At 47.7% G+C, this 22,743-nt stretch overlaps 2 protein-coding genes across 4 annotated transcripts in view; one reads left to right on the forward strand and one right to left on the reverse strand.

Annotated features, from left to right (window-relative positions):
* Window positions 1–16,295, forward strand: part of Pdzd4 (PDZ domain containing 4) — a 29,824-nt gene extending 13,529 nt beyond the window's left edge. Inside the window, exons 2-8 of the mRNA XM_028785313.1 lie at window positions 9,564–9,817; window positions 10,795–10,885; window positions 11,353–11,451; window positions 12,723–12,785; window positions 13,156–13,257; window positions 13,422–13,529; window positions 13,711–16,295. Of these exons, the coding sequence (XP_028641146.1) occupies window positions 9,564–9,817; window positions 10,795–10,885; window positions 11,353–11,451; window positions 12,723–12,785; window positions 13,156–13,257; window positions 13,422–13,529; window positions 13,711–15,237 (2,244 nt within the window). The 3' untranslated portion in view covers window positions 15,238–16,295. The remainder of the gene's footprint in view (window positions 1–9,563; window positions 9,818–10,794; window positions 10,886–11,352; window positions 11,452–12,722; window positions 12,786–13,155; window positions 13,258–13,421; window positions 13,530–13,710) is intronic.
* Window positions 16,296–18,745: 2,450 nt separating this feature from the next.
* Ssr4 (signal sequence receptor subunit 4) lies at window positions 18,746–22,656 on the reverse strand. Of its 3 annotated transcripts, none has more exons than XM_028785311.1 (6): window positions 22,361–22,656; window positions 20,702–20,820; window positions 19,789–19,863; window positions 19,543–19,632; window positions 19,240–19,319; window positions 18,746–19,015 (listed from the first exon to the last, which is right to left on the reverse strand). In XM_028785311.1, exons 1-6 carry the CDS (start codon window positions 22,425–22,427, stop codon window positions 18,958–18,960), a joined length of 489 nt encoding a protein of 162 aa, XP_028641144.1. In that variant the 5' UTR covers window positions 22,428–22,656; the 3' UTR covers window positions 18,746–18,957. The 3 variants fall into 3 exon arrangements, with proteins under 3 accessions (XP_028641144.1, XP_028641142.1, XP_028641143.1); XM_028785309.1 differs by having other exon boundaries at window positions 18,751–19,015; window positions 19,240–19,305; window positions 22,361–22,646; XM_028785310.1 differs by having other exon boundaries at window positions 18,751–19,015; window positions 19,240–19,305; window positions 20,702–20,817; window positions 22,361–22,645.
* Between the last annotated feature and the right edge of the window lie 87 nt (window positions 22,657–22,743).

Here is a 22,743-nt window from a genome sequence, read left to right on the forward strand (position 1 = left end):
CTCTCCCCCCTCTCCCCCTCCCCCTCCCCCTCCTCTCTCTCTTCTCTCTGTGGTGATGGTTGTCTCAAGGAAGTCCTAGAGAGCTGCTGGTCTTCAGTCCATATTGGACTTTTGAAAAAGTAGGCCATAATGCCAGCAAAGGAGTGTCTCTCCATCAGGATAGATAAACTTGCCAATGAATCTTAGCGCAATCAGGCAGCAAGGAGGAAACCTCCTTTGTTTGTGTCTTTTTATGTGGGCTGTCACCAGAAGGTGTGGTCCAGGTTTAGGATGAGTCTTCATGTCAAATGATCTATCCAGATGTAGTCAAGTTAACAATAAAAACTACCCATTACACCTAATGAGCCATCCCCCAGCCTCCACTTTTTTTAATTTGTAATTTTTTTGTGGTATAAGCAGTGTGTGTGTGTTACACATACATGTATGTACTGGTGTTTGTGTCTATTTGCATGTATGTAGAGGCCAGAGAAGGATGCCAGATGTAATTTTTCTGTCACTCATCAACTATCAGTGAACCAGCCAATGAGCTTCCAGGATCTGCCTCCCTTATTCTCCCAGTTCTGGGGCTACAGGCATATACTATCACCGCCAGATTTTACATGGGTGCTGGTCATTTGATCTCAGAACCATCTCCCTAGCTTTCCTTCATCCTGTGTGTGTGAAATTCTCTTCCTCCTCCTCTTCCTCCTCCTCTTCCTCTTCCTTCTCCTCTTCTCCCCCCCCCCCCATCTCTGTCAAAAGGTCTCATGTACCTCAAGCTGGACTCTATATCACTAAAGACAACCTTAAACTCTTGATGTTTTGGCTTCTACCTCCCATTACTGGGGTTATAGGAATGTGTCAATGTGTCTGGCCTTCCACCTTGTTTTTTTTTTTTTATTTTGTTTCAAATTTTATTTATTTGTGTGAGTGTGTTGTCTACATCTATATCTGTATACCACATGTATACAGTGTCTGTGGACGCCAGAAGTGGGTGTTGAATCCCCTGGGACAGGAATTTCAGATGGCTGTCAACTTCCATGTAGGTACTGAAAATTGAATCCAGGTCCTCTTGGAAGAGCAGTTTTTTTTTAAGTTTTTTTGAGACAAGGTTTCAGGTTTCTCTGTGTAGCCCTGGTTGTCCTGGAACTCACTCTGTAGACCAGGCTGGCCTCAAACTCAGAAATCCGACTGCCTCTGCCTTCCAAGTGCTGGGATCAAAGGCATGCGCCACCACTGCCCGGTCAGTGTTCTTTTTTTGTTTGTTTTTGTTTTGTTTTCAGTAAGTTCATAACTACAGAGCCATCTCTCTAGTCTTCCACCTTGGTTTTTGAGACAGGGTTGTATCTGGCTTGATATTCAACTGTTGATTTAGCTATGCTGGCCGCTGGCCAGTGAATCCCAGGCCAGCCTCCTGTCTCATCTCCTCAGCTCTGGGATTACAAGTGTACACTCTCCAGTATTTTTCTTCTTTCTCTTTCTTTGTCTCTGTATGTCTGTCTCTGTCCACCACCACTCCCTCTGAGTCAGCCTCGCTATATAGCCCTGGCACTTGAGATACATAGACCAGAGTGACCTTCAACTTACAGCAGGCAACTTGCCTCTTCCTCTGAAGTGCCCACATTTTTCTTTCTCTTTTTTTTTAAGATTTTTTTTAATTTATAACTACAGTGCAGCTGTCTTCAGACACACACTAGAAGAGTGCATCCGATCCCATTACAGATGGTTGTGAACCACCATGTGGTTGCTGGGAATTGAACTCAGGATCTCTGGCAGAGCAGTCAGTGCTCTTAACCACTGAGCCATCTCTCCAGCTCCACATTTTTCTTAAAATGTGTTTTTCTTAGGGTTTTTATTGCCGTGATAAAAAGGAAAATGGTTTATTTCAACTTTAACTTTCATATCACAGTCTATCATCAAAGAAAGTCAGGATAGGAACCTGGAGGCAGGAACTGAAGCAGAGTCCATGAAGGGGTGCTGCTTACTGTCTTGTTTCTCATGCTTTTCTCTTTTGTTTGTTTAAGACAGGGTTTCTCTGTGTAGCCCTGGCTATCCTGGAACTCACTCTGTTCAAGACCAGGCAGGCCTTGAACTCAGAGATCTCTCTGCTTCTGCCCTCCAAATGCTGGGATTAAAGGCATGTGCCACCACCATCAAGCCTCCCATAGCTTTCTTAATCTACTTTCTTGTCATACCAAGAACTACCAGCCTAGGGGTGGCATTGTCCCCTATGAGATGGGCCCACCTGCATCAATCATAAATGAAAAAAAAATGTGTCACAGGCTTGCCCAAAGACCAATCTGATAAATAATTCTAGCTTCCATCATGTTGACATAAAATTAGCAGCACAGTATTCTAGTGATTGAGCTAGAGGCCCTCAAATGTATGTGGCAAGCACTTTCAGACTGAGCAATCTCCCTAGCCTTTGTGGCCCATCCCAGTGAGGCATGTTGTGTTGTAGGCCTTTATCTTGCATAATTTTGGACAGGTTCTTTACTGTGCTCTATCAGGTGTCCATTCAACTCACTTGTCTTCCTGTTTCTAGGACATAGTGAAGATCCCATAGCAGTTTGGGTGACAGACAGGTTAGCTGTTTTAACAATGGAACATTACTTCCTGAGCTTGCATGATATTACAGAATGAGAGGCAAGAAGTGACAAGCAGGTGTTGAAGAGGGATTCTGTGTAAGTGATTTTAATGTAGGTTTTCTATTGCTGATACCTTTAAAAAGTTAGGTATGAATCAGATAGTGGTATGTACCTATAACCGTAGAACTTGGTAGAGGCAGGAAGATGAAAAACATTTCTAGGCTAGCCTCTGCTACAGAGTTAAAAGACTAGCCTAAGTAATTTAGTGAGATTATGTCTTAACTCCCCTGCAAAAAGAAATACATGCTCTTCCATAAATTGCACAATTCCTGTCTGTGTACTGTGCCTCTTCTGCCAATGACCAACTTGTTTGACTCCTGTGACCAGGATATAAATCCTTAGTCTAGATCACACATGCTTTAGTCTAGAAAGTGGAATACATACATGCTCTTGATGGTTCTGTGTCCTTGTCCCAAGGATCCTAAGATCCTAACATCCTAACAGGTATCCTTCTCATCTAGTACTGGACTGGTTTGGGCCTGCCTTTTCCTGAATAGCTTTGCTGCCCTTTGATGTCCTTTGCTAAGTAGCTACTGAGTTTTGTTTTCTTATTGCTGTGTCTTATGCAGCCTCTTGTCTCTATTGCTGTCCCCCACATCCCCGTTTTCATCTTTGGAGTGCCCTCTTTTTCCTACACCCCATATACACTGTTTACTTATCCCCAAGGCAGGGTGTTCACCTTGCCCCAATTATATCTCTGGTCTATTTTGATTTGTTTGGTGAAGCTTGTATTGGGTGATAGCAAGAGATATGTGAGTGCAGAGGGCATCCTGAGTGTCTTATAGCCGAGTTCCAGCATTTGGACTGTCTTAGTTTGGATTTCTATTGCTGTGAAGAGACACCATGACCACAGAAACTCTTAGAAGGAAAACATTTAATTTTTGGATTGGCTTACAGTTCAGAGGTTTAGTCCATTATTGTCATGGCAAGAAATGTAGTGACAGGGAGGCAGATATGGTGCTGGAGAAGGAGCTGATCTACATCTTGATCTGCAGGCAGCAGGAGACTTCCCCGCTAGGCCGACTTTGAGCATCTGAGACCTCAGAGCCTCCACCTGCAGTGACATGCTTCCTTCCACAAGGCCACACTTACTCTAACAAGGTCACACCCCCTAATAGTGCCACTCCCTGTGAGCCAAGCATTCAAGCACATGAGCCTATGGGTCCCACCTATTTAAACTACTACATGGATACTGTTGCCTGTGAGGCCAAATGGGCTGCTGTTGAAAGCACAACTGGATTTCTGTACCATTTTTGCGTTCCAGCCCTGAAATGGAACCCAGGGCCTTATGGCATGTTAAGTAAGCTACACTCCTAGCCCTGAATACTTTGTACAGAATAGTACTCTGAAGATCATACATGCCTCATAACAGTTGGGGACCAGGCAGAAATCCATGCAGGATAAGAGCTGCTGTCATCTCTGGCCATGTATCTGGCCCTACACTACTTTGCACAGTGTCTCATATATTTCTCTCTTATTTAGGAGCCTTTACCTGCTTACTCCAGAAGAACTTCTTCCTTTCTCCTATCTCCTATCTACCATCACTAGTTCTTAAGAATCACTATGACCCCCAGCACTTGGGAGGCAGAAGCAGGCGGATTGCTGAGTTCTAGGCCAGCCTGGTCTAAAGAGTGAGTTCCAGGACAGCCAGGACTACACAGAGAAACCCTGTCTTGAAAAAACCAAAAAAAAGAAAGAAAGAAAGAAAGAAAGAAAGAAAGAAAGAAAGAAAGAGAGAGAGAAAGAGAGAGAGAGAGAGAAAGAAAGAAAGAAAGAAAGAAAGAGAGAAAGAAAGAGAGAAAGAAAGAGAAAGAAAGAAAAGAATCACCATGACCTGAAAAAGAAAGGGGAGAAGAGTCCAATGGGTATGGCCACCACTTGGGCCAGGAGAGCCCTTTAGCCTGTTTCTCTGATGACTCCTTTTCTAAGGTGCTAAGACTGCGTGTTCCCAGCCCCCACATGCCTGCCCTGTAAGCTCTTCCTGGTGCCTGGGTCTGGTTTCCATAGTAACACTGCTGCTGGGTAACTTAATGATTCCAGGGAGAAAGGCATTCCTGCAGTTCTGTGTTACCTGAACATCTTACCCTGTGCTTGTCTTCCTGCCCTAGGATTTTCAGGGTAACTTCTTCCACACAGAAATCCCCAGATCATCTCTGACATCTGCTTCTTTGTTTCCACTTGACTAATGATGAGCTAGCAGATGTTACAAAACAAAACTAAGTAGTGAGCTGGAATACTAGCTGATTTCCGTGGTGTATCCTCTACTATAGCTCATTTCAAGCCACTACTATGAGGTACCACTGAGCAGGGTGAAGAAATGTACAGCCACACACCATCAAATGTTTACTTCCAGACACAGAATGGAAATAATGCCAAGCATACAGATGACAGCAAAGTGTAGGAAAGCAATTGCTAGAAGGTTTTAGTCTTTATTGCTTTTGTTTTTAATTCCATTCATTCAGTTGCAAATTTCTCAGTCACAATGCCGATATTAATGTCTGCTTTTAACAGCTGGTTCTAGCCACTGCTGTGAAGACCATTCCTCATATCCTTGTCAAAGGCCTTTCCCAACACGTCTTGGCTGATGTCCGGCTGGTGTCCTGTGCATAGCCCCTTCCCTAGCCTGCCTGCTAACTATGACTTCTACAGTAGTGGATGTAGTGCTTTTTCTGATCCTTCCCTCTCTTCCTCTCTATCTTCTCCTCCCCAACCTCTTTTTTGAGTCAGGATCTGATGTATCCCAGACTAATCTCTAATTCCCCATATAGAGGAGGGTAACCTTAAAGTCCTGATTCCTCTGTCTCCTGAGTGCTCTGTGCCACCAGACCCAGCTCCATATGATTTTTTTCTTTTTCGAGACAGGGTTTCTTTGTATAGCCTTGGCTGTCCTAGAACTCACTCTGTAGACCAGGCTGGCCTCGAACTCAGAAATCCACCTGCCTCTGCCTCCCAAGTGCTGGGATTAAAGGCGTGCGCCACCACCGCCTGGCTCATCTAATTATTTTTAAAAAATACTTTTCTAGAAAATGTTTTTCCTGAAAGAAGCTGTTTCCCTTGAAGACATTTCAATAATTCTACTTCAAGAAAGACCTATCTAGTGGGATAACTATAGATTACACAGATACACAAAAAATACCTCCAAATAGATCTTTGCTATATTCTTTATATCAAAAAACTGGAAATGGTCTTCTTGCTATATAGTAGGATCTAGGCCAGTAAGGTTTGAAGGGCCTACCACTACCTCATAAACACATAAAGAAAAGACTGCGAGTATGCCTGCAGGGCCACAGCATAACATACATCCCTGAGATCACAAGCAATTTTGATTTTCTATAGTTTTAAAATGTTCCACATAGACTGGTGTATCTTCAGATAAAGAGGAAAAGTGGAAATTTTGTTGTTTTGAGCTTTGTGTTTTTTTTGTTTTTTGTTTTTTGTTTTTGTTGTTGTTTTGTTTTTGTTTTTTGAGGGCGACATGTATCATGTAGCCCAGGTTGACATTCAACTCTTGGTCTTCATGCTTTCACTTCCCAAATGCTGGAATTATAGGTATCATCCACAACAAACATGGAGGTTTTAATAAATTGCATTTTAGAACATGAAAATTTGGGGTACTCAAAAACAATCCAGGCATGGTGCAACATACCTTTAATCCCAACACTTGGGAAGCAGAGGCAGACAGATCTCTGTGAGTTCAAGGCCAGCCTACAGAGTGAGTTCCAAGATAGCCAGGGCTACACAGAGAAACTCTGTCTCAAAACAGAAACAACTTCAACAACAAGAAGTTCATGGGAAAAAGGAGACAGAGGAAACAAACTTATCTACAAAGACATCATGAAATAGCACAGGGAAGAAGCCTTGAATGTTGAAGAGTGAAATAGAGCAAGGGGAATGAATATAGTAAAAGATTAGTTGCTATGTGAAGGGCAGTACTCTGATATACAATAACAGAACAGATTCAATTTGATGGCGCTACTATAGAACAATGTTGATTAGTGGCTTTACAAGCTTGGGACAAAGTTGAGGGATGGGGATCCACCTCTTTTACAAAGATTATACAAGGCTTGGAGAAGCCTTCACTCACTTTTTTTTAAAAAACAAAACAAAACAAAGATTAGCCTCAGCTGTATCAGACCCTGATTCAAGACAGGTGTTGATAAAGATCTTGACATCTGAAAATGTAAATACTGAATGTAAAAAAGTTATTAGATCGTTCAAGGAGTGAGCACACTCTATGGACAAGTGGATAAGGGATATGACCGATATTGGTTCTATTGTACCATGCTAATATAGGTCAAGCTATAGCTATAGGTCTCCAATATCAATTCAGGAAATACAGTCATTTGTGAAGAGACTGTGACCAAGCTGCTAAAGGTTTCAGATCTCAAAATACACAGTGCTTTGTGGGGAATTTGGTCATTTACATCAGAATTATGAACAAGGCATTTTTAAAAAGCAGTAGTTTTTCTAAATATAAACCAGAAAGAAGGCCTAGGTTTCCAGGGGTGTGCAGGTGATGAGACAAGGGTTGCCACTGGACCAATGTATATAGGTCCAAAGGAAATTACCCAAGATAATTTCTTCTGTTTCTAATTTCTCAATACACACAGCATAATTAATGGCTTAAAACAGAAATGGGGGATATAGTAAGAACTTGTTTTCTTGAACCCAGATGTAGGGTGTTGCCTGTGCCCTGGACTGTTCGAAGCCTGACCCTACCTGTCTTTGGGGGTTGGAGGTCAGGTGGCACAGAGTCAATGACACAGATTCCTGGAGCAAGCGAAGGGTATTAAAGGAACTTGCAGCAGTGGGGCTGCTTCAGGTTGTCCACAGCAGCTGACTACAATTTGCCTCCTGGGACATGGTTTTGCCAGCTGCAGATAGTTTCTGCAATTGTGTGACATTTGGAATTCTGAGAATTTTTCAGAGGGTATATAAATGTTAAATCCTTGATAGGTGGGTTGTTGGTTGGTTGTTGGTGGTCCTGATTTGTTAAGTAAAGAAGAAACAAGAAGAAATTAGATATCCTGATGGTAAAGATCAAACTTGTCCTAAGGAACTTGATGCCCTCAATTAGCAGGAAGTAGTTTAATGATAATGTTGCCCACTTTCTGGACTCTGACTTTATTTAGGGATCTCTTTCCTTTCTTCTTTATCCTCTTTATCCCTAATCTAGTGTTACAGGGTTAAAAGGGCAGAAGAAAGAAGAAACAGGCAGGTGCTGATGCTGTGCGTGCACGACACAGGATCTTTGCAGATGTTGGGGCAAAGCAGAGGACTAACTGCATTTTCTTCAATTGCATGTAGCCAGTCATAGCAAGGGGGTCATCTCTAATCCTTTCCAAGTGCTTTCTTCTTTGTTCTGTGTCCTAAGAAAACTAGCCTTCTTACTTGCTTTTTCTTTCTTCCTTCTTTTTTCTATGTCTGACAGGTTTTCTTGTAACCTATGCTGGTTTGTTATGTAGCTAAGGATGTCTTTGAACTCTTTCTGAGGTAAAGGCACAAGCCACCATACCCAGCTCTTCCCCACCCCTCAAATTTACAGTGATCCTCCCAAGTGTCACCTCTGTTTTTGGCTCATCACTTTTTTTGCACCAACTCAAGGATACTACCTACCTCCCTTCTAGGTGGGGATGATTTCTGGCTCCATGCTCATCCTAGTGGGGACCAATGGGTGTGCTCTTGGTCAGTTCAGAAAGTTTTTCAGCAACTGCCATCTCTAGAAACTGCTTCCTGCTTTTTTGCTAGAGTTTGACAAGTACCCTGAATTCTGGTGGCATCTGTTTGTTATGTCCTTTCTTTTTTCTTTTCTTTTTTTCTTTCTTTTTTCTTTCTTTTCTTTCTTTTCTTTCTTTTTTTTTTTTGTCAATTTCCAAGGAAGACCTAAGGAGTAAAGCAAACTGCTGAGGCCAGCCTTTTGCCAAGGGGCACTTGCTTGTCATCCAGCTGAGGCTGCCTGCCTGCTTGCCCACTCAGTAATGGGCTTTTTCCTTTCTCACCCAGGGTCTCAGCCTGCTTCTGTCTGAAAGACACCCCCCACCCCCATCATTCTGCTCTCCCCAGTCCTCCTCCTTCCTTAGGCACCCTCCCTGTATAGGCTCTCTGGCCACTGTGCTGGTTCTACTTGACTCTCAATTTGTTCACCTGACTAAGCCTCACCTTTCTCATCTGCTCAACAGAGGCAATACCTGTGTCTCCCTTAAGTTGTCAGGGCTATGGATTTGGTGACCACTCACATTAAGGGATCCTGCCTGCAACCTGGTGTATAGCAAGTGCCCTCAAAATTGTGTTAGCCACCATTTGGCACCTTTTAAAGGACACTTTGCAATTCCAGACCTTTTTAGTGTCAAGAGACCTTCTCCTCTTCAGCAAGTCAGTTGTCATCAAAAGGAACAGCCTGGTACATTTTACTGTTTTCTCCATTACTCCTTCCCTATGTTTGTTGCTTTGTTCAACTCAGCCATCCTCTGGCCCCAGTGTTGGGTGGTACAAATTGACAGTCACTGAGGCTGGCTAGTTTGTCTCAGTTATTATCAAGGAACTCTGCAGTCTTCTAGTTGTCTCTGGCCTCAGTGCTGCCAGAAGAGAGGAAGATCCTGGGGGGGGGGGTGTCAAGGAGCTCTGGATGGTTCCTGGTGGAGGAGGGACTGCAGATGTTTCAAGGTGATTACAGAACTTTCACACCCTGTACAGATACTCAGTTACCTGGCTTTGAGGGAATTTCAGCAACACACAGAACTCTGGGTTGAAGGCTGACAAATGGGGTCTACCTGGGAAGGAGGGTACTAGGGGTAGCCAGGGCTGTGGGTGGAGAGCACATTTCTTGGTTGAACAGGTCTGGGTGCTGGTTAGTAGCTCAGGATCCTGCTGGACTTCACTTCCAGAGGGGAGAAGCCGGCTCTTGAGGGTTCTCACAGAGGCATATCTCTGCCACAGGTGAACGGGAAGGAGCTCTCCAAGCTGTCTCAGGAGCAAACCCTAGAGGCCCTGCGTGCCTCCAAGGAACCCCTGGTGATCCAGGTGCTGAGACGCAGCCCCCGTCTGCGGGGGGACAGCTCCTGCCATGATCTTCAGCTGGTGGACAGTGGCACTCAGACCGACATCACCTTCGAGCATATCATGGCGTTGGGCAAGCTGCGCCCACCCACCCCACCCATGGGCATCTTGGAGCCGTACGTCCTCTCTGAGCTGTGAGTTGCCCTCAGGAGGGCCTGGGCCCTGCCTCCAGAGAGGACATGCCACCTGGGCAGCTGTCCCCATGTGACCCACAGGTGGCTTGCTGCAGCTCTAGCCATGGTGGGGAGACACAACTCAGTTGCCACTCTTGGGCAAGAAGCAGGCTTGACCACTAGAGCTGACCATGGCACTGAGGCTCAGAACCTCCAGGCCTCTGGCCTCAGGCTTGGCACCAGCTGGCAGAAAGGCTGAGAGGAAGCCTATGTGCCTTGGACCTGGCTGTTCCTTCATCTTCTTTCCTCTTCTGCTGCCATTGTCTCTGCCTCCTCACAAGCATCTCTCCTTGAATCTTCTTGCATCCCTTGTCTTTCCCATTCTTCCACTTACTCTGAACTTCCTCCATCCCTTCGGTTTCTATGTCCCTCTAAGAAGGGCCTTTCATCCTGGCCTGGTGGCTGTGACCATGTGAGCAGCACTGACTCATTCTGCTAATCCTACCGGGGCTGTAGGGAGGTGGTCCTGGGAACCCTTTTGTTCAGAGAGGTAGGCCATAGAGCAGTGAGCAGTCAGTCTTATCTTTGGGATGAGGGAAACCCCTCCCTGAAGACAGAAGAATGCTGCTTTGCAGAAGACCTGGATAACTCCTGAGGGTTCTGCATGAATGGGTACAGTGCCAGAGGCAACATGGGCACTTAGAGCTTTGGAGAAGTCAGCTCCTGGTCTGGGAGTTGGGATGGGGAGAGCTCGGTGTACCTACTGAGGTCCTTAGGATGGACCCCTGTGAGCTCATTTGAGGAACATTCCCAATCCTTCTAGAGCATTTGTGTTGATCAGAGAGGAGGGTTCTAGAGGCAGTAAGTGGCCAGCTTTTCTAGAAAATAAATCTATAACAGGGTTCTCTGCTTACTATATTGGGACTGGCCAGCTTGGAGCTGGGGCTAGGGTACCAAGGAAGCAGATGGCCCATCTGACCCCCCCTTCTCCTGGGCAGCCCCCCCATCAGCCATGAGTATTATGACCCAGCGGAGTTCATGGAGGGCGGCCCGCAGGAGGCAGAGCGAATGGACGAGCTGGAGTATGAGGTGAGCCTAGTGGCTGGCCTGCCTGGCCGGAACCTGCAGCCATCAAGAGTCTGTGCAGGCCCACTTTCTGCAGCTCTGCCCAGGCTTGGCTCCTGCTGCCCCCTGGTGGCTGGGCCTCATGACCTTTCCTAGTAGAGAGCAGCCTGAGTCAGGGAGGGTGTGGGTGAGATAGTGTGTTCCTTATGTCTCTGTTGGTGACTCTGTGTCCCACGCATGTCTGTGTCCTGTGTGTTCTGTACATCTTGTGTCTTGGGTGTTTCCTGGTAGGGAAATCACTGAACACTTGCACATTTAGGATGGTAAGAGAAGGGAACCCTTAAAGGGAAGGGCAACAAACTCAGTTCAGGTAACCGAAGCAGAAAGCAAGGGGGTGCTAGGGGCAAGGGTCTGGGCCAAGGCTGCAGGCATCCTTGCTTATACACTTCAGTTCTTTATACCTCTACTTCCTCCCCTACCTCTTGTGGCAGGAGGTGGAGCTGTGTAAAAACAGCCACCAAGACAAGCTGGGCCTGATGGTGTGCTATCGCACAGATGATGAGGAGGACCTAGGCATCTACGTTGGAGAGGTATGGAGAGGTGCTGCAGCAGGCTTTGGCACACAGAGCCCCAGAGCTATTCTAGTCCAGCTCTGTGGTCTTTCCACAAAGCCTGTCTAGGATTTAGGGCTGCCCAGAGATCCTAACTATGCCCTAGGTGTCACAGTAGGTTGTTGGTGTCAAGGCCAGGGTGGCTATGGTTTCAGTATATCCAGGGAGACAGTCCTGCTGACCTGTGTGTGCCCAGACATCAAGGATTTAATGGGGCCCACCTTCCCCCCTTCTCTCCCCATTTTCTTCCCTTTGGAAAATGTCTATGTATTACACTATCCTACTAAAGCTACTCTTCCAAATGAAAGAGAACACTCAACACTTGATGTATTTTCATTATGAAGAAGCATACAGCCACATGCCAGTGCCTAGTTCCTGCCCCCTCACCAGTAAAAAGAAAGAAAAGCCTCTGAGCTGGGTATGGTGGCTGTGTCTCCATAATCTCAGCACTTTGTAGCATTAGGACTTCAAGGTCACCCTTGGCTACATAGTTCAAAGTCAGCCTGAACTGCATGGGACCCTATTTAAAAAACAAACAAGTTGGGTGGGTAACTCAGAGGCACTCAGAAGGCTTGAGGTTCATCAGAGCTATATAGTGAGATTGTTTTAAAAGAGGGTATGTATGTAGGAAGAGTTCTAGAAGGATGATTCATACTACTTTTTCAGAGGACCTGAGTTCAGTTCCCAGAACTCACATAGGATGTCTCACAACTACCTCTGACTCCAGTTCCAGAGGATCCTATACCTTCTTCTGGATTCCACCAGTACCTTCACTCAACTGTGCACATAAATGCAAAAACCCAACAAAAATGGAAAAAATAAAATAAAGCTTCAGTGAAGTTGGGGGTATAGCTCAGTGGTAAAGTGCTTTCCTAGCATACACAAGGCTGTAGGTTCCTTAGCACTAAAAAATAAAAAGAAAGACTTTGAGGTACAGAGTATAGTGGTACAAGGGATAGAGACAAAACCACTGAAGTGTTGGATAGAAGCTAGGGAGCTGCTTCTGGTCTCCCTGTATCTTCCAAGCTGAGAGAGTACATTGCCTCAGCTCATTGTCCTACTCCTGCTTCCTAGAGCTTAGAAGCTGCTAGTCTGAAGTGAAGTAGGAAAGTGAGCAAGCCTGGCATTTGCTTTGGGAGCATCCCAAGCTGACACTATTCTCCCCACTTACACACACACACACACACACACACACACACTGAAAAGGGCATCAAAGGTGCCCAGGTCCCCAAGATGCATGTGTCCTGCAGGTAAATCCCAACAGCATTGCAGCCAAAGATGGCCGGATCCGTGAGGGAGACAGAATCATCCAGGTGAGCACTAGAAGTCAGGCTGCCATGCCTGCCCTGCCCTCTCCTCAACCCCATCCTAGATTTTTTTCTGCTTAGAACCTGGCCTTCTACCCCGGAACCTACCATGTCCTGGGTCAAATCTCATCTCTGTTCTGCTCAGCTGCTCTGAGTAGCTCCCATATATTCCTGCCAGCACCTCCCTGCCCCAATTTACCCTCCACTTCTACTCCTCCATTCTCTGAGCACATATACTCTTGCACAGGCCAGGCCATCCTTTCCCCTAATGTATTCTGCTAATTTATGCCCCCCCCCCAGAGTTCAAGACCCTGTCTTTGGCACAGCCAGAGTCCCCCACTAGCATTCTTGTTGATTGTCCCCTGAACCTCTGCAGATTAATGGAATGGATGTCCAAAACCGAGAGGAAGCAGTGGCCATCCTGAGCCAGGAGGAGAACACCAACATCTCCCTACTGGTGGCCCGGCCTGAGAGTCAGGTGTGTATGTCTGTCTGAAAGGGTGACATAGGGCCCTTCACAGGCTTTCTGTCTTGAAGGCTGCTAGTCTGTTTTACTTCACTGAGTGCATAGCATCTAGGGCAAGGTGGAAGGGCATCGGGGAGGCCTTTAAAGTGTTGGCTAGCTCTTGTTTGTCTCTGCAGCTAGCAAAGCGGTGGAAAGACAGTGACAGAGATGACTTCTTAGATGACTTTGGATCCGAGAATGAAGACCTTCGTGCCCGAAAGCTAAAGTCACCCCCTGTCCAGCAGGTAAGGAAGGAAGAAGGCCTGCTAATTGGGGAGGGAAAGAGAAGGAGGAAGGAGAAAGGAACTGTTCACTGTCTTCCAGCATGGGCCTGGAAAGGAGCAAGCTGTGAACTTCTTTCTAGTCCTTCTGGAGCACACTTGTCTGTGAGAACCTAACTGACTGTGTTTATCATTTCTGTCCCAGACTGGAAATGATGAGAAGGGGGCTCCTGATGGGGGCCCAGGCTTGAGCAACAGCCAGGACCTGGACAGCGGGGTAGGCCGGACTGATGAGAGTACCCGCAATGAAGAGAGCTCTGAACACGACCTGCTGGGGGATGAACCTCCCAGCACCACCAACACTCCTGGAAGTCTGCGCAAGTTTGGTCTACAAGGGGATGCTCTACAGAGCAGGGACTTCCACTTCAGCATGGATTCTCTGCTAGCTGAAGGGTCAGGGCTGGGAGGGGCTGACCTGCCTGGGCTCACTGATGAGGAGTATGAACGCTACCGGGAGCTGCTAGAAATCAAGTGCCACCTGGAAAATGGCAACCAGCTAGGCATCTTCTTCTCCCGGGCCTCCAGTGGCAACAGTGCCCTAGATGTCAACCGCAATGAGAGCCTAGGCCATGAGATGGCCATGCTGGAGGAAGAGCTTCGGCACCTAGAGTTCAAGTGCCGCAATATCTTGCGGGCACAGAAGATGCAGCAGTTGCGGGAGCGCTGCATGAAGGCCTGGCTGCTGGAGGAGGAGAGTCTCTATGACCTGGCAGCCAGTGAGCCCAAAAAGCATGAGCTGTCTGATATCTCTGAACTGCCAGAGAAATCAGACAAGGATAGCACCAGCGCCTACAACACTGGGGAGAGCTGTCGCAGCACTCCACTGCTTGTGGAGCCTCTGCCTGAGAGCCCCCTGAAGCGATCTGCTGCTGGCAATTCCAACTTGAACCGGACCCCTTCTGGCCCTCCTGTCACCACCCACCTCAAGGGGGCTCCTTCACCAGGGAGCCCAGCCAAGTTCCGATCACTCTCTCGGGATCCTGAAGTGGGCCGAAGACAGCACACAGAAGAGCGTGTCCGCCGCAGCACCAAGACAAGCATTACTCTGGAGCGTGTGGGCCCTGAAGGTAGCCCTTACCTCTCCAGGCGCCATCGTGGCCAGGAGATAGAGCAGTACCACAGCTGTGTGCAGTTGGCACCTCCACGCACCCTGGAGGATCTGGGCCATGGCTCCTTGAGCTTGGCTAGTGGTTCTCGGGTGGCTGCGGCTGTTGAAGCACCCCGCATGGAGTGGAAGGTGAAGGTGCGAAGTGATGGGACCCGCTATGTGGCTAAGCGGCCTGTGCGAGATCGACTGCTGAAGGCCAGGGCCCTGAAGATCCGAGAGGAGCGCAGTGGTATGACCACTGATGATGATGCAGTAAGTGAGATGAAGATGGGCCGCTACTGGAGCAAGGAAGAGAGGAAGCAACACCTGATCCGAGCTCGGGAGCAACGGAAGCGGCGTGAGTTCATGATGCAGAGCCGTCTGGAGTGTCTAAGGGAGCAGCAGAATGGTGACAGCAAACCTGAGCTCAACATCATTGCGCTGAGCCACCGTAAGACCATGAAGAAGCGAAACAAGAAGATCCTGGACAACTGGATTACCATCCAGGAGATGTTGGCCCACGGTGCCCGCTCAGCTGATGGAAAAAGGATCTACAACCCTCTGCTCTCTGTCACCACTGTTTGAGCTGCTCCAGCAGGAGCCCAGCCCAGAGAGCATAACCCTCACCCTCCCTTAGAATCTAGTATGTGTTGATGTGTGTGCTTGCACGCTGTGCTCATGCACACTCCTACCTGTATATGTATGTGTGCACAGGACTTTGGTAATAGAAAGCCCCAAGAAGGGAAACTTATCTTACACCTAGTTCCTTTTCCCCAAGAAGTTATGCCAACAAGCTAGCATAGAGGCATACTCATAAAGGGCACCTCTGTGTCCGTACACATGGTATTCTTGCTGTTCTTGGAGACAGGGAAGTCAGTGCAGAGAGGTGAGGTAGACTATCCTAAGCACAAGAGAATGTCCAGCTTCATGCTGAACACGACCTCTTCCCTCCAAGGAGCTGCAATTATTTGTAGACAAAGGCACCCCTGAATTTTGTGTTTTTTCTTTTCTGTGCTTGCTAATAGTTTTTTGTTTTTGTTTTGTGGGCCTGCTCTGGGGGCTGGCAGCTCCTTTAGGCAGCCTGACAAAGATGGACCCCACCGAGTACTGGCTGGGAAGGAAGTTAGGGGGAGAAAAAGAGGGAGGGTTGGGTGGGAGGGAAAGGAAGATGGGGAAGAATAAAAAGCAGCTGTTCTGGTGGCTTCTACTCTGAGGAGTAGCAGGGGGGATCTGCCTTGGCTTTCAAGGATTAACCATGAGGCCCACCTCTCTCACCAGTGAATGAAGGAGTTAGATCACAGGGATTTTGGGCACAGTATCCATGCAAAAATAATTTGTCTATGCCATCTGAAGCAGAACCACTCTTCTCAATGGCCTAAGCAAGGAGGACCAAACCCAGTGAGCAATACTGAAGACCTCACCTAGTCTAGAGACGATCTGGTGGGAGTTGGAAGGCCTGGGCCCAATGAAAGGAAGGTGAGCTGACTGAGAAATGCCTAGAACCTTTTCCAGGTGATGCAACTTTAAAATGTGCCACTTGTTTGGTGCTTCTCAGGCTTGGTGAAGCTCATTGGATGCAACAGGATGCCCCTGCTCCCCACCTACATCCCAAGAATAAAGCAAGCTGCCTTTTTACTCTGTGATGTGGACTTGTGTTTATTGCCATCATGCCATTTGTGCTGGGAAATGTCAGTACATTAGTCCCTGAATGCCCAGATTTCTATAGCAAATTGGTGGTGGGCAAGATGCCAAGATGGGTGTAAGAGGGAAATCTAAGGGTCCAATCCTAGAAGCTGAGTCCTGTTGCTGGGAAGGCTGGGTCTGGGTGGGAATACACATGACAGTCCTGTTGGTGAATAGGAAGAGAACAGAGCCTTGTAGGGAGCTGTGAGAATGGGAACACAGGGGCTAGATACTAGTTCCAGATTTTTTTAGGGGCCTTTCCAATAGTGACAGCTTTGGGTTCTTTGGAAAAACACAGTACTACATATTTTCATTTCAGTCTCAGGAATGGGATATGGGACTGCTTCAGACTGTCCATAGCAACTGATCATGATTTTGCCAGCTGCAGTTTCTGTGATTATGTGATCTTTAGAATTAAGGGGACTTTTCTTTTCTTTCTTTTTTTTTTTTGGTTTTTCGAGACAGGGTTTCTCTGTATAGTTGTGGCTGTCCTGGAACTCACTCTGTAGACCAGGCTGGCCTCGAACTCAGAAATCCGCCTGCCTCTGCCTCCCAAGTGCTGGGATTAAAGGCGTGCGCCACCACCGCCCGGCCTAAGGGGACTTTTCAAAGGTTATATAAATGCTAGAGCCCAAGAGATGGGGCGGGTTGTTGTTGGTCAAGTTATGTTTTAAGTACTACAAAGAAACAAATTAACCTGATCAAACTTTCCCCAAGGAATCTGATCAGCTAGTAGTCTAATGATAACCTTGCTTCCTTTCCTTTCTATTATTTTCTCTATCTGGTATTAGGGGGCTGAAAAAAAGAACTCACAGAGTAGCAAAAGATCACACTACACTCCCTAGCTCCACGGTCCTTCCAGTGAAGGAGACCAAGGTCTTAGTACTCCTTGGGCATTACTTCAGCCACCAGGAACTTCTGGAGTCACCCCATTGTTCTCTGATGGTGAGTTCTCAGGATCAGGAGGTGGGCTAATACTGCTCTGAAGCTTATACTATGTTGACTGGCTCAGGGAGAGGTGGCACCAGGGCAGCTGACAGTACCCGGTTACTGATAGCTTGGAACATCAACTTCACATTTGGCTGTCATTGCCATCTGGCTAGGTGGTGGAACCAGAACCAGCAACTGGTTGGCCAACAGCTGTTGCCATTGCCTGGCAACAGAACTACTGGCAGAACACAGAAAGTCACTTGCATTTGTTCCGTAGCAACCAAGGGGAGAAGCTACTGCTCCCACTTCTGGCCTTTCTTGATCCTGCTGTTTACCTAGTGTCCAATTCTGACAGTCTCAGTACTACTCTCTAGTGCATCCCAGATTCATCCTAAGAACTAGGGATGGCAGACACGGTCTTGAATGAACTTGAACAATAAGCTGTGTTCATATCATCCAGGACACCTTCTAGTCCCCCAGGCAATACCCAACTGCCCACAGAGGTTAAGGAGCCCCCACCACTCTTAGGGTGTGGCCAGCTCTTTGAATGACCTATCCTGGAGCAAGCACTAGAAAAAATGGCTTTATGCATGTGGTAGTATGCATTTACTTAGGACTTGCATCCAGCCTTTTCCCAACTAGCCTTCCATGGCACTAAGGAACACTAATCAAGTAGCTGGTGTCCAATCTGTGCAAAAAGATTACATGGAACACTACTGCAAGCAGGGCTTCCTGGCTCATATGCTAGTGAGCAGACACCTTAGTAGAGAACAGGGTACCCTTGGGAGGTATGGGAGGCTGTTCTTCAAAAATCCAGCACTAAACTGGATGCTGTGAGCAGCAGACCAGGAAGAAACATGGAGTGACTAGGGTTAGGGTGCAGAGTCCAGGAGTGTTCTCCTATGCTTAGGGTAGGTGTTACATGAGACAACTTGAAGTGCATCAGCACTTGTATGCAGCTTATGATCAGCCCACACACAGGAGACACCACAAAAATTAAGGCTAGTTATAACTTGGTGATGGCTCTGCTAAGTCTGAGGGAGATTAGGAAAGATCTTCTTGTGTGGTCATTCCCAACCATAGGTGCAATTAGAGCCCTCCAACCCAGTGCAGTTCAAGAGACTCACAGGGACCTGTAGCCCTAGGCTGACCAATGGGAAGATTTCCTGACGAAAGCCAGAGGGTGACCCAGATTTGCCCTGGGGACTGGTGAGAGAAGGAAAGATGGTATTTCCTTTTTTTTTTTCTAAGATAGGGTTTCTTTGTATAGCCTTGGCTGTCTAGGAATTCACTCTGTAGACCAGGCTGGCCTTGAACTCAGTGATTCACCTGCCTCTGCCTCCCAAGTGCTGGGATTAAAGGCTTGCACCACCACTGCCCAGACAAGGTGGCCTTATTTTAAAGAGGGCACACACTAGAAAAGAGACCAAGGACCAAGCCATGCTGACAATCAGGACAAGGACAAAGAAAACAGAAGACATTGGGGAAAATATAGCTCTGCTCAGTATTACTATCTGCTCTCCAGGCAGACAGGGGCAGCTGGATTCCCAGCTCTCCCCATAGACACAGGAGCCCCGTGTCTTGAATATACTCATGTCAGTGACTGTTTATTGAAAGAAGCAATGGAGGGCTGAGATTGCTGCCCTCAGGCCTGGATGTGGCTCTTTGCACTGAAAGCTAGGTAGTAGATCACTATGCCAATTGCTGCAGCCAACACCTCCGTGGAGACCCAAGGCCCATTCCAGGTACCCTGTAAAAAAAAAATAGAATAGAAAAGAAAAAAAAGAAGACCAAAAGACAGCTCAAGGGACTGCCAGGGAGTGGAGCAGTCACCCTTAATCACTTGTTCTCAGGACACACAGAGATCAACAACAGCCCAAAATCTGGGCTGTAGAGGATCAGAGCTTTTCCTTAGGCAACTCCAAAAGATGAGGTATGCCCTGTATTCTCTTCTTCCAAGTCAAGGGCACTTACCCGATGGTCCACACTGACTGTGAACAGGGGTGGGATGATGGAAATGTCCTCATTATTTCTTTGAGCCTGTAAGGGAAGTGCTGGGGTCAAGAAGTGCTGGGTGGGTTGCCCAGATAAGGGAGAAATGAGAAAGAGACAAAGAAGGAAGCAGGGGTTCAGGAAGACAACCACTTGGGTGGTCCTGGCCCCTAGAGTGCTGATATTGCAGAAGGGGAATATAGAATGACCCGGGTAAAGAGGACTTCAGAAATGGGGCATGCCCTCCCTCCTTGGGGCCTCAGAGGAGTTCCAGATGATACTCGCCTTCCTTAGGAGGCTGTAGGACTCTTCATCGAAGAATCTGACCTCATAGGTGCCTGCATGGGCGCTCCTGTGCTCCAGGCTCCAGGACACCTGGTCGGGTGTTTGGCAAGGGACAGGCATAGCAGATACATGGGGGATTACTCTGCTAGTGCTGGCACAATACCACCATGAGCAGTGCTTAAATCTTTGGTCTTTAACCCCGACTTGAACCATTTCCCCAACAACCCTGGATGCAGTATCCCTTACCTGATATCGACCCACATCCTGGCCGCGAGTTACAGGAAATTGTTTTCCACTAACGTCAGCATAAAGAGCCATGTTCTGGATGGGGGTGGGGGTAATAAAAGCAAGAAGCACATTTTTCTCCCTTCTCTGGGCATACATAGAATCCCCCATTGTGCTGCCCAAAGCAGTACTATGAGTGAGGAGGAAGAGTAGGCCAGCAGAGGGCTATATTGGTAGGGGTTGCTGTGGAAGACTCAAGAAATAGGCCTGCCACAGCCCAAAGCCATGCTAAGCCTCACCCATGACACTGTCACATCTTTCTTCATCTGTTTCCCTAGAGATGAATAGAACTACATATCCCTTATAACCAGTTTATCCTAACCCACAACAAGCCTGTTAGCTGTACACAGGGGTGGGATGATAAAAAATGGCCTTGTTATTTCTTGGAGCTTGAGAAGGAGGTGCCAAATGAGGTGTTTAACCCTAGAAGTACTGTCTCCCTCCCCCAAAGTTCCAATTTCTTTCTTTAGACTTTTGGAAGAGCAGGTTAAGGGTTCAGGCTGGGGTTTCTCTATTTTAAATTTACAGAACATTCATACAGACACACACTCAGGCAAACTACAACCAGAAAAAAGACAGAGGACCCTGACCCTAGTTCTTTCTCCCATTCCAGACATTCATCCAGGAAACAGTGGGGTGTCTACCCACATTACTGCATGGAGGCAAAGCATACCAAGCAGGTCAGGAAAATGCTCTTGAAGTACTTGCTAGGATCTGGCCTCGCTGTGCCCTCATCTCTCCTGCACCCTGTGAATTGGAATCCTTATTCTCCCTGTTGATAGGATCCTCAGGTCACTGTCAACTGCCAGTGAAAGAATACTGCCACCCTCATCTCTTCCCCTGTACCCTCTCTGCTGAGTCCCTACTGTCTCACCTGGACCCTGTTCTTGCAGGTCAGTGAGATCTCCACGATGAATACAGTCTCTGTAGAAATGACGGCATCTGAAGTTGTATAGTAAGAAGGGGTGATCTGGGGTTCCAGGCAGGCCTCTGCTGTGGGGAGGAGGCAAAGCCAATTTGTGTGTTCCAGGCAACCGGCAAAAGGGCTTACCCTGGCTCCACCTCTCAGACTTGGTGAGCTGAGGATACACAAATTCTTCTATTCCTGACAGAAGGTGGGGTCTGGGAGATAGATCCTAGTACTCAGAGTATAGTGGAAGGGGCCAGTGAGGGCTGTTGAGACAGGCCAGGGCCAAGTAGGGAAAGCTCTGCAGAGGTGAGCCTTGATGCAGCAACATGGGAGGAACAGGCATGTTTGAGGCAGGCAGGGGGCTGATTTATTAAATTAATATCTGAATCTATGACAGGGAGGCCACAAATAGCTCACCTGCTCCTAGAGTACCCCAGAAGCCCAGTGGGCCAAGGAAGCCTCAATTCAGAGCCATGTACCTCCTCAATAGCCTATTGAAAGCATTCTGCAGACACTAAATGGGGTGTTATCAAGACAAGAACTTTCAAGATAAGGGTCTCTAGACCCACCCAGCTGACAGAATGTCAAGACTGATCCTAGTGTTTCCTGAGAAGTCAACTCTGGGCCCAAACACCAAACTTGTCCCCATAAACTAAACACCTTTGAGGAAAAGTTCTCATTCAACTCTTTTCTAATTATGATGCCTTAAAAGAATGACCAATTAAGCTGGAAATGACCTTGTACTGGCATTAATAGCAAGAGGAAAATGCCTGGAAATGGTTCTCAAAAGCCATATTCCACCACCCCTTCTGTGACCTGTTAAGCTGGGCCTTTCCCTGTGGACACTATGGAGCCCCTAATAGGTTTTACAGCCAGGTTTGTCTTTTTAAGGCACTGCTAGCAACAGACTGGAGAATTCTCTGAGGGGTGAGTAGGAGGGATGGCCAGAGGCTATCCTGTATGTACAGAAACCAAATCCTCCTTAGTTCAGGCTCTCAGGTCTGAGGTGCTAACAACTTTCAAAACACATGCCCGGACTCCAGATTGAGCTCAACCCCACCACAAGATGTTACAAATGGCTCACAAATATCAATGGATCTGTGCACAGTTCAATTTTGCTATGAACATACCAGGGCCTCATGAAAAGTCGAGGCTCTGGGCACTAAAAGCCCTTGCTCACTTCTTTGGTTCCCTATCTAACTTGCCTCGTGCCCTTATTCTGATCTGCCTGGAGTGTTCTTGCTCCTCTCTTAGCTTTCTCTTGGAGAGGCCTGGCCTATAAAGCATTGGTTCCTCGCTGCCAGCACTGCTCTTGTACCTTCTGACACAGGAACCAGGGACATATCACCTTCCCTGCTGGAACTGGTGATCGGAGAGCATGGTGCTTCTTTGGGGCTCTCCCAAAAGCAGACAAGGAAGTTTCTTCCAGCAATCTGGCTGCTGGGTAAACCTGTGTGTGGTGTTTTGATCGCCACGACACGACACCCATTGAGGAAAGATCCCGCCAGTAGCGACGAGCCCTTAGAAGGGCCAGATCCCCACCTCGCGCACACCCTTCCTCCCCCAGCACCACCTGCCAAGGGGCAGGGGCGCGCCCAAAACAAGTTCCGGCCAGGCCGCTACCTGAGCAGCAAGATAGGCCAGACAGCAGGAGTAGCGCCAGGGCGCCGAAAGATGCCATCGCCGCCATCGCCTCTTCTCTGCCGAGGGGAAAAGAGAGCAAGCCGCCCTGAACATGCGGAGCAGACGAGGAAGCGCGACGCGTAAGCGGCCTCAGCACCCAATCGTGCGTCGGCGGGCTGGGTCGGGCATGGTGACGTCGCTGGAGGCACTGACGTGTCCGCTTCCCTAGCCAGGGTCCCAACCGGTCGCACTTTCCTCCTTCTCAGCCTTCCCCTCCCCAAGATGGCTGCAACAGTGCTCCAGGCACCGGAAGGGGGCGTAGCAACCGGTGTAACCGTGCGCGTGCGTAGTGCTAGCCTTTTCGCACCCTGTATCCCGGATTT

Source organism: Grammomys surdaster, unplaced genomic scaffold (genome assembly GCF_004785775.1).
Source record: "Grammomys surdaster isolate TR1022 unplaced genomic scaffold, NIH_TR_1.0 125179, whole genome shotgun sequence".
Classification (NCBI taxonomy): Eukaryota; Metazoa; Chordata; class Mammalia; order Rodentia; family Muridae; genus Grammomys; species Grammomys surdaster.